The sequence below is a fragment of the Notolepis coatsorum genome, assembly GCF_963971535.1.
Source record: "Notolepis coatsorum genome assembly, chromosome: 7".
Classification (NCBI taxonomy): domain Eukaryota; kingdom Metazoa; phylum Chordata; class Actinopteri; order Aulopiformes; family Paralepididae; genus Notolepis; species Notolepis coatsorum.
The window spans coordinates 28,427,832-28,439,675 of NC_140171.1; the positions used below are offsets into that span (position 1 = coordinate 28,427,832).

General features: G+C 47.9%; 1 protein-coding gene across 1 annotated transcript in view; it reads right to left on the minus strand.

Moving 5' to 3' along the window:
• fbxo41 (F-box protein 41) overlaps nucleotides 1-11,315 on the minus strand; it is a gene marked incomplete at its 5' end in the record, with an annotated part of 107,520 nt that extends 96,205 nt beyond the window's left edge. The window contains 2 exons of the mRNA XM_084318994.1: nucleotides 9,919-10,148; nucleotides 10,776-11,315. Of these exons, the coding sequence (XP_084175120.1) occupies nucleotides 9,919-10,148; nucleotides 10,776-11,315 (770 nt within the window). The remainder of the gene's footprint in view (nucleotides 1-9,918; nucleotides 10,149-10,775) is intronic.
• Between the last annotated feature and the right edge of the window lie 529 nt (nucleotides 11,316-11,844).

Below are 11,844 nucleotides of genomic sequence, written 5' to 3' on the forward strand. Positions count from 1 at the left end.
TCACACTGTCAGCTTTCCTGAGGCTCCAGCTGCTGTCGGGTGGGGACACAGGCTCAACGTTTTGTTGCACACTGGTGTCTTTGCCTCTTTGTGTACAGAGGAGAGGATGTTTTTGAGCGCAGCATGAAAGGCAGGGAGCAGTGTTTTGTTTTGGGGAGGGTTCTGCAGAGAGAGGCAGTTTTATTATATGGTCACATAGCAACACAAAAAACAGACCTGCATTTCTGCAGAAGAAGAACCCGGAGCGTCGATCTATTTCCTAACTCTGCAATCATCACGGTTACAGCGATTGAGTTAAAGGAGAAAGCAACAGATCGTTTTAAACGGCAACGTTGAACTGGGTTGAATAAAGGATGCGTCTGGCGTGTGTTGCATCCTCATAAAACAAACCAACATGTTTTATTTGGGTATTCAATCCACTTTAGAAACATTGCTTTTATGGTTTGTTGGCAACCATAAAAGACCCAGGGTATGGGTGCCTTGTGCCTGGAGGAGAGGAGTCCTGGCGGGCATGGCCCTTCCCCGGCAAGGCTTGTGCATGAGTGCCCTGAGGGAGGAGTGAAACAGAGTCTTGATTTCAATTAAGCTGATGGCTGGACAACCTGGAAAGTTGCTATCTGGGGCTGGAGGTAGGAGGGTCGTCGTTAGGCTTGAAGGAGGCCTAGCATCTGGGGTGGAGGTAGGAGGGCTGTCGTTAGGCCTGAAGGAGGCCTAGCATCTGGGGTGGAGGTAGGAGGGCTGTCGTTAGGCTTGAAGGAGGCCTAGCAGCTGGGGTGGAGGTAGGAGGGCTGTTGTTAGGCTTGAAGGAGGCCTAGCAGCTGGGGTGGAGGTAGGAGGGCCGTCGTTAGGCTTGAAGGAGGCCTAGCATCTGGGGTGGAGGTAGGAGGGCTGTCGTTAGGCCTGAAGGAGGCCTAGCAGCTGGGGTGGAGGTAGGAGGGCTGTCGTTAGGCTTGAAGGAGGCCTAGCATCTGGGGTGGAGGTAGGAGGGCGTTGTTAGGCCTGAAGGAGGCCTAGCATCTGGGGTGGAGGGAGGAGGGCGTCGTTAGGCCTGAAGGAGGCCTAGCAGCTGGGGTGGAGGTAGGAGGGTTGTCGTTGGGCTTGAAGGAGGCCTAGCAGCTGGGGTGGAGGTAGGAGGGCTGTCGTTAGGCCTGAAGGAGGCCTAGTAGCTGGGGTGGAGGTAGGAGGGCTGTCGTTAGGCCTGAAGGAGGCCTAGTAGCTGGGGTGGAGGTAGGAGGGCTGTCGTTAGGCCTGAAGGAGGCCTAGTAGCTGGGGTGGAGGTAGGAGGGCTGTCGTTGGGCCTAGCTTCCAATTTAAAGCTAAAAACCTCAAACCGAACACACGGGCAGTTCGGCTTGCACAGCAGACTATATGACTTTAATAGTGAGATGGACAAATGCACACTTGTAGCAAGTGCATTTTCTAACCACAAAAGGACGATGATGGATAATCATTATGCATAAGGCTTGGCACAAAAATAAAGGAGGCACAGTGCAGTGATTCGGACATTGTTGACTTGTTGACTTGTTTATTGTATTAGATCATGGTATTAGTCTATGAATAGGTATATACTATATAGACTATATACCTTTCTGGTGTGCATATCAGCATTCAGAGTCATACGCTTTACTAATATATACATAAAATATGTATGTATAATATATATATACTTAATATGTAAAGTATATATAACTTTATTTTACTTCCTAGAAAAAATCGCACGGTTAAGCTTAGGCACTCTTATCCAAAGCACAGCATGGTAGTAGACTTGTGTCGGCAATCTGGACCAACAGCTGGACCAAATATGCGATAGCAAGTTAGGGTGCTCTGCAGCTACATTGTGTGTGTGTTTCTTCTTTGAAAATGTAAAAATGTCAAATTAGTTATGTCCTTCCAAATATTCAAGGAAAGGGAGGCCTATCCTAATAAATATTCAAAATTCAATAAGACAATTCTCAAGTTTAAAGTGGTACTCTGTAAGATCCTCATTTTAGTTTATTTTGGTGATAAGTGGTCACTGCTGTTGCATCTTTGCACCCGTATTGACTTTTCATCTTGAGCTAAGCTAGTCTTCTATTACATTCCCAACACACTGCTACTGCAACTGGTGACATAAAACGTATCACTTCTGAAAAGCTGATGATTTCCCCAGGAATGTCCGACCAGACACTAATGTTTAGAACAGCAAAGGTGAAAGCATTCATGAACTGGATATAGGTCGAATTGTTTCAAAATCTAAATTGTGTTATATCAATGGGCGATAGATAAATCAATTGAATCGATAAATAGACATAAATTCATTATGGAAAATTAATGTTAGAGGTTATTACTTTAAGAAAGCCCACAATGAGGACAGAGTGAAAGGTCCACTGACGACGCGGTCTCCCAGGTACTGCACAGCACTCTCCCACCTTGTGCAGCTTTCTATTGTGGTGGTGGAGGTTAGGTGCACTTTAGTCTGTGTTTGTAAATAAGTAATGTTTTTTTTGTGTTGTTTTTTATGCTGTGCGTTTATGTGAATGTTGATTAGTGGTAGTTGAGCTATGGTTATAATTATATTGTCATTTCGGATGTATGGAGGCACTGTATGCTTGGTTAAAGTTGTGAATGGAGGTGTATTCATTTCACATGTGATCCAGGGACGTAGCGAGGAGTGGGCTGTAATTGGTCGAGATACGTCACGTGGTGTCAGTGAAACAGTAAACAAGAAGTTGCGGGGAATTTGACAGCAGCGAAGGGAAACGAGTGAGGACTGGTGAGTGAATGTGTGTAAGCGATTTGTTTTAAGAATGATAGTAGTATTGTGGTAGTTATTGATTGAATGTGTGTTTTGTTTCAAGGTTTGTAACCTGTTGGAGAAAAGAATTAAAACCGTTTTACAACTGAGTGGCATCCTGTCCATCCCTAAACCCCAGCAGTGGGAGTAAAGCTGCACACACCTTGACCGTCAGAAGGGGGGCTATGTGAGACTGTTGTTCATTGACTACAGCTCAGCGTTCAACACCATAGTCCCCACCAGACTGGCGGACAAGCTGATCGAGCTAGGTCTGAGCTCCGCCCTGAGCGCCTGGGTACTGGACTTTCTGAGTGAAAGACCCCAGGCGGTCAGGGTGGGGGGTCAGACCTCCAACACCATCACCCTGAGCATCGGGTCCCCCCAGGGCTGTGTTCTAAGCCCCCTGCTGTACTCACTCTACACACACGATTGTGTGGCCAAGTTCAGCTCCAACTCCATAGTGAAGTTCGCAGACGACACGGTGGTGGTGGGGCTGATCTCGGACAACGACGAGAAGGCCTACCGGGAGGAGGTTGAGGTACTGGAACGCTGGTGCCAGGACAACAGCCTGCTCCTGAACATTGGTAAAACCAAGGAGCTGATCGTGGATTATAGGAGAGGACAGCAGGAGACACACACACCACTGATGATTAACGGGGCTACCGTGGACAGGGTGAGCAGCTTTAAGTACCTGGGGGTCCACATCTCAGAGGATCTGACATGGTCAACACACATAGACACAGTAGTAAAGAAAGCGAAGCAGCGCCTCTACCACCTGAGACAGTTAAGGAAGTTCAGAGTATCGGGGAAGATACTCCAGTCCTTCTACTCAGGAGCTGTAGAGAGCATCTTGACCGGAAACATCACTGCCTGGTATGGAAACAGCACGGCACAGGACAAGAAGGCCCTACAGAGAGTGGTGCGCTCAGCCGAGCGTACCACGGGTATTGCGCTACCTCCCCTGCAGGTTCTATACAACAAGAGGTGCAAATCCAGAGCCTGCAGAATAATGAAAGACCCCCACCACCCCAATAACAGCCTGTTCCAGCTGCTGAGGTCAGGCAGACGCCTGCGAACCCCAGCTACTAGGACGGAGAGGCTTAGGCTCAGCTTCTTCCCCCAGGCCATCAGAGCCTTGAACAATGAACATTGAGTGCCACAGAAACTGAACTACCGTAATTCCTCTAATAGTAACCGGGTCTCAAATACAAGCCGGGTCTCTATTAATGGCCGGGTGCGCTCTTGAGCTAAGCAATTATAAGCCGGCCTCCTAATACAAGCCGGGTTACTAATATACTGAGCTGCATACCGAGCTAGTTACTTGATTTCACTTTGAAAACGTTGAAATGACCAGTGACCACCTGTAATTGCACTGTTTACTATTTCATACAGTACTTGGTTTCAATAAATGAACCCAGTACATTTTACTGGGTTCAAACTGACACAAAATGTTGATTTATTCATTATTATCCGTTTGAAAATTTGAAATATAGGCCTCCCTCTTATACAGGCCTCCTCCTAATACAAGCCTGGTACCCGCTACAGTTGAAACAAATACAAGCCGGGGTTACTATTAGAGGAATTACGGTATCCACACACAAGCACACACGAGCACACACGACACGCACGCTGTGCACGCTCACACACTAGCAGCCACTTTAACACTTTAACACGAGCGGGCACACACTCATGCCGCACACACGCACACTTATGGCCAAGAGGAAAGGCCACTTTAAATTAGTATAACAACAGGAACAGTGTATTGCACTACTAAAGCTACCTAGCATGTCCTATATGCTCTGTAAATACTATGTACAGATACCGAGATGTCACGCCATGTTACCTGTTACCTGTTTATTGCACAATGTTGTTTTTTTATTGGATTCTATTATATGTTGTACCACTGTATTTTTATTGGATTCTATTATATGTTGTACCACTGTATTGCACATCGTCGCGGGCAAGACCACCCGCATTTCATTGTATACTTGTATGCCGTGACAATTAAAACTCTTGACTCTTGACTTGAAGGATTGTGACGCGGCCATATTTGAGACACTAATCATGTGTGTCTGTCGACTACTGCAGAGTCACACTGCTGAACATTCACCGCCTGTGAGGCTGTTTTTCCATCCTGAGCCACCCTGCCTCAGTCAGAAAGAACTCTGTCACAGTGTGTCACACGTCCAGCTTTGCCTTTGAGAAAAAGGAGGACGAGAGAAAGGAAGAGGACGAGAGAGTGGGAGAGGGACAGAGCAGAGAGTGAGAGAGCCAAAGAGAAAGCAAAATAGAGAGAGAGAGAGAGAGAGAGAGAGAGAGAGAGAGAGAGAGAGAGAGAGAGAGAGAGAGAGAGAGAGAGACACACTGGGTACACTGACTGGATACACACAGCTGCAGACATACAGACAGACAGAGACAGAGTCTGGACCGTTGGCACACTGGGAGCAAGTCACACAGCCCAGATAGTGTTCTAGGACTATAGGGCTTTTCCAGGTGACTCTTCCTCTGCAGATGTGTGTTACACTAGGGCTGCTGTTCCAGAGGGCACGGGCAAAACCATCATCATTCTGCAACCTTTTTCAATACAAATGAATATCAAGATGCAAAAAAAATACCATTCCCTCCAATATTGAGATGCATACAGCAATTTGAACTGTCAAAAGAATCGCAAAATAGAATACTTTTCCCATATAGTTCAGCACTAGTGTATCTAGGAGATATAATGCGGAAAGACGCACTTCAATTGCCTTGTGTAAATTGACAATAAAGTGGCCTAATCTTCTCCTCTGTTACAAAAGAAGGCTTCTATATTCCTCCAATCATAGTTTAGGCGTACGGCAGATGCTCTCGTCTAAGATACCCCATCGCTACAAAGCGACTACTAACTAAGGGTATTGAATGGAGGCAGCTGGAACACACAACCATTTCCCACAGTGAGTCGGTTAGCTTCCCAGTGCTACTGAGCACTGTGTGCTATTACTCAGCATTGATGTTTATGTTTAGCTCCATTACACACACATTCCAAGACACCACACACACACACACAGACACACATGCATACAGAGACACACGCATACAGAGACACACACATACATGCTGAGAGACACACATAATAGAGAGAGAGAGAGAGAGAGAGAGAGAGAGAGAGAGAGAGAGAGAGAGAGAGGCACACACATACAGAGATAAACACACACAGACACATACATATACATACAGAGAGACACACACACATACTGAGACATGCACACATACTGTACATCCAGAGAGACACACACATACATGCAGAGAAAGAGAGAGAGATAGAGAAAGAGAAAGAGAGGAACACACACACACATACAGAGAGAGACACACATAGATACCGTACACACACACTCATGCAGAGAGAGAGAGAGAGAGAGAGAGAGAGAGAGAGAGAGAGAGAGAGAGGCACACACACATACAGAGAGATACTGTACACACACACACACACACATACACAGAGAGAGAAACAAACACACATTGACACACATACAAAGAGAGATACACACACACACATGTAGACACAGACAGAGGCAGAGACAGACACACACACATACACACGCAAACGTGTGCACGCGCAGGCAGGCAGGCAAGCGGAGCGTACAGTGGTATGTGGTTGGTATGAGATTAGAGGTCTGGCCCTGGAAAGTGTCTCTCTGTCTGAGGACCGGTGGTGCTGACGTTTGGGGCCCGGTGACGCGCCTGAAGAGGAGTGATCAAAGCCAAGAGGAAGACAGAAAGAAGAGGTACAGTAGAAGCAGGGCTCCCTCGAGAGATTAACACACCTGCATGGAACACACGGTACTAGTGCTACCCGACTTAACAACAAGACACGGATGCACTGATCTGTGATCAGCGCCAAAAGTCTATTGTAAGACTTAAAACTAGTAACTAGTCTTTTACTAGTATGCACTCTGCTACTAAGGAATCTACCTTGCTACCTACTACATATCTATTCCTACCTACTATGCTAATATGTCTACGCTATTTATGTTTATTTACCATTTATACTACTTTGCAGTGCTGAGATGTAGCACTGACACTGTTTGACGAGCAATCTTACTGACCCTGCCAGAGTTGTACCCGTCCTGCTGCGTCAGCTAAATGACGAATCAAAAGAATCAAATTAACTCCATGTACGAGGCTGTTGCAGTACAGAATCATCTATGTGGTGGAGATAAGTCCCTATAAAGCTGCAGTTTGCATATTATGTCGTTTTTGTCAGTTTTTTTTGACTAAAAGGTCTGCTTCTTGTCACAATTCACAGACATCTGCCCATTCCACATCTGTTCCTCATATCGGCCGTAATCTCTTCTCTCAAGCCGCCCTGCCTCCCGATCTCAGCGTGGTTACAGTGGTATTGTGCTCTGTTCCGTGTTGTGCCTCCTATTACTGCACTGTTGTGGAAGTGCGGTTATTGTTGTCGCGTTCGGACATATAGCTCGTATTGGCATTTCTCTTCCCTCCCCGCGTCAAACGGATGAAAAGCGGCAGACGCGCCATGTTGTGCATCGGCATCTCGAGCCCGATACTGAAGGTGTGTGACATCAGTCCCCCAGTCGGGTCGCCCGGTTCGACACCTGACGCTGTGAGATTACTGCGCAACAGGTTGCGCTACAGTCATACATTGCGCCGCAGGTGTAATACATATACATGTACTATAACTAGCAATAAAAACAGCTACACCGTACAGAGAGTATAGCCGCTCCAGGAGGAAGTGTTTCCAATTTTGTAAATGTCTCCATCTGGCTTTTTGGGGGGGTTGTTCTGATGCATTTTTGCCGTTTAGTCGTCTTGAAATAACTCACTCAGTGTTTTAGTTTATACTGTTGTCTATAAACACCAGTGGTATTTAAAGTTTCAACTGGCAGTGGAAAGATTTAGGTGGCAGTTCAGTTAGAACAGGGGTCGGCAACCTGCGGCTCCGAAGCCGCATGCGGCTCTTTAGCCAATCAGCTGCGGCTCCCTGGGCAATTTCTTTTTTTATTACAATTTTTTTTTTTTTTTTTTTTTTAATTTTTTTTTCTTATTTTGGAGATCGATGTCATACTGTGATCTGTGACACTAAAATGAAAAAATATTTCATCAACTAAGATATTTAGTCAACAAAAGGCTTACCTGTATGCCTGATATGTGGTGCGAAATTTGCAAACAACGAAAAATTTACTTTTTATTTTATAGATTTTCCACAAATAAGGGAAGGACTCTAATAGAGCTGCATAGTTCAGGGTTTTATTTCAAAGTAGGTCTACAGATGCCAGTATTTTTTCTCCTTTTCTGTGTTTTATTTCAAAGTAGGTCTACACATGGTAGTCTTTTTAAGGGTAAATAGGTTGTGCGGCTCCCTGAGCATTTTATTTTGTGGGACGGGGGAAAAGTGGCTCTTTTGATAGTAAAGGTTGCTGACCCCTGAGTTAGAGGGTTCAGAACACTTTAAGTGGCGGTTCACTGATTTTAGACATGAGAATCATTCTCTATGTGTCACCTGGAGAAGTGTAGGGCAGGGGGGGGGGCATTAACCCGTTCACTACCACACTACAGAAGGTTAACCGCATGTAGTGTGGTAGTGAACGCGTTAACCCTTTGTCATTGAAAAGGCAGTGAAAATGTTACCCTTCCGTATTGTCACAGTGAAAGGGTTAACCATTTGGTAATGTGGCAGAGAAAGGGTTCAAATGCACCCTGTGGTCACAGAGGACAAGGTCCAGCACTGAGAAGAATAACCAGAGCGACGTGACGTTGGGTTAATAAATGCGTGATGCGTTTGGACACTACAGGTGTCAGAGGGGGAGGTTCGCATAAGGACGACTCTGAACAAGTGTGTCAAACAGGGACGTGATTGAGAACAGATGAAACGAGGCCCATGTGGACTCATCCCTGTGGAAGCAAACTGAACCACGCTCATCAGAAGAGGTCACTGTCAGAACTGACTAGGGAAGGATGCACCGATACCACTGTTTCACTGCCAATACCGAGTCCTAGACTTTCAGTATCGACCGATACCGATGTACCGATCCGGTCCATTACTTCTACTGAACAGTAGAGAGACTCAGGAGTCATTGGGGAAAAAAATGAATTTCTTTCGAGAGATTTAACACGATTCTACGCGTCAGCAAATCAAGTCACCTCTGACATGATTTCTGACATGTTCCACGTGGTTCTCGGTATCGGATTATATCAGGGAATTTCTCGGACACCTCATACCCTGTTTTAGTCCGGTATCGGACCAATATCTGACACCGGTATCCGCATCTGTGCACCCTTAGAACCGACATGCTTTACACCACATCCCAACTCTCTTCAGGAAGCGGCGTGGTGCAGTAAGCGCCATTGGGGAGACAGACCTAACGGTCAGGCCAGGTGGTGTGAGAGCGGTCCAGACGTCTCTGCTGCTAACCCAGCTGCTCCCGCCCAGCCTCCATGCAGCCTGAGCGGCCAGCCAGCTCTGCCAGGCAGCGGGACAGATGTAGTCCACATCTGGTTGGTTGGAGGCCAGAGAGAATCACAGCCTCAACAGAGTAAAGGACCACTGTGGAAATAAGCCATAGGGCTTCATCATGATGTTATTCCTCCTGACCGTTTATGCTTTTATTGTATGAGACCGTTCTACAGCTCTGTGTGTGTGCGCGTGTGTGCGTGTGTGCGTGCGTGCATGCGTGCGTGTGTGTGTGTGTGTGTGTGCGTGCGTGTGTGTGTGTGTGTGTGTGTGTGTGTGTGCGTGCAGACCACGTGGGTCTCTAGGCAAATAATAAGCGGGCCATAAGGTTGGCGGTTAAAATCCCAGGGCCGGCTGTGAGAGTGCCACTCTCCCTTCCCTCAACAACTATCATCTAGGTTCCCTTGAGCATGGCTTTAAACCATCAACCGCTTCAGTGGAGCAGTTCACTTTGAACAAGGTACCTGACCATCAACTGCTCCAGTGGAGCGGCTCTGTTGAAAATGGTCCAAGACTGCGGTTGTACTGTGTGTGTGTGTGTGTGTGTGTGTGTGTGTGTGTGTGTGTGTGTGTGTGTGTGTGTGTGTGTGTGTGTGTGTGTGTGTGTGTGTGTGTGTGTGTGTGTGTGTGTGTTTTCTTTCTGTATTCTTGGTTGGTCAAAAAGAAAAAAAGAAATATATATACAACTCACTGTTGTTTGTGTGTGAGCTCGTCCTCCTTATTGACCAGGTCTTGCTTGAGGTTGGCCAGCATCTCCACGGAGACGTCCACCTGGCGCGACAGCTCCGAGGCCTTGTCCTCCAGGTCCTGTTTCTCCTGGCTCAGCCGGTCGCTCTCATGCTTGGCGCGCTCCAGCTCCGAGCTCTTCCTCTCCAGCTCCGCCTGCAGACGGCCCACGCGGGCCGCTATCTTCTGCTCCACCTGCAACACGATGGATCATGCAAACAACGTTTGTGATTGTTTTGGTTTGTTTGATTATATCCAATTCTAACTAAGCCTTCTTGTGCGCTCAGTGTACTTGTTTTTAAACAGGCGTTTGCGTGTGCAAAAGAGCTGTGTATCATGCGTTGCTTTGGAGCGGACTTTGTGCACGTCCTCAGACAATATTGCTACGTGTCTGAAGATGGAAAAAAGAAAAAGAAAAAAAAGGTCAGAGAACTTTTTCTGCCATTATCTCAACATAACCATAAGCGTCGCCATGTTTTATGTTTACGTTGCAAATCTGGATTGTGGATCATTAACAAGGAAGATATTCTTCTTCTATATAATTCTATGTGTCGGCCAGGGAGGATTCGGTCCTGATCTGCCCCCTAGTGGATGGACCTTTCAGCCCTCCAGGTGCACACGAAATACGCAGGCAAGTATGTGAACAACGGCGTTCACAACGCGGCCGCTTCTACTTCTACTCGTACGCGGGGGGAAAAAGCAAGTATACCGAGACCGGGACCTCAAGGTGTTCCAGCCAACCGCTCACAATGTACATTTGAATAGGAGTGGGGAGTTTCTATGCCACAGGCCTAATTCTCTGGCACCGTTCTGAGGGATTACCTCTTCAGACAGCTTCTCCAGCCTCTCATCCAGCTCCAGTCGTTCAAACGCCCGTGCTTTCAGTCTCGCCAAGCCTTCCTCGTAAGCCGCTTCCACCGCGCTAGCCGCCACATTGGCTGCCACCGCCACGGCCGTACTGGTGTTCCCATGGAGACCGGGATCTGTGGACCCCATGGCTTTCTTCATGAAGATCTCCCCCAGGGGGAATTCCACATTGGGGATGTACCGGGCCGCAGCGTTGGAGTTAGCCGGGGTCAAACCCAGGTCGTCCGGACAGGGAAGCTCGCGGCAGGGGAAGCGGCGCTCCTTGAAGGCGGAGGGTCGGAGCTCAAAGGGGTCGTTGTTGTTGCCGAGGAGGGCTCCCTCGGCCACCAGCGGGAGCAGGGCGGCGGCGTCGCACACGCTGTTGGACTTGGAGAGGACGTAGAGGGTCTCGTACGTGTGGTTGTACTCCAGGTGGGCGCGCAGGGACGCCAGGCTCCGGAAACGCTTGTGTTCCCCGCAACGAGGACAGCGGTAGGGTAGGTCCAGAGAGGCCATGCCGCGCGACGACCGCTGGGAGGAGTCGAGGGGGGGGGGGGGGGGGCGTGGGGGGTTGCGGCGTGCTCACGCGGCACAACTGTAGCGCTGGTGTAGGGGCACGGTGGCCGAGCACCGGATGGATCTTCTCATGGTGGAAAAAAAGAGGGGCGTTGGGGGGGAGCAGTAGGGCGGTTAGTGGAAGCTGGCGGGGCCCGAAGAGATCCAATGTGCAATGGAAGAGCCCAGCCCGGCTGTGTGTTCACACATAGTGCGGGTTTTGGGACCTTTTCATTAGTTCTTTTCACTTCTGCCTCTTCCCTGGCTCCCCTGCCTCAGGCCCTGAGATGGAAAGAGAAAGAAAACCCAGAAGACAGGTTAACAACAGCGCCTCGTACTCCCAATGAAAATGCCACAGAAGTATTCGATTATACAACTGAAAATCCACACCAAATCCACATCAAAATAAAGAGCGGGAAAAAAGGGGTTTTGTGGAAGTCTGCATCTCAACTCCCAGGAAAGAGGTTTCTTGAGGAACTGCCTAAAGACA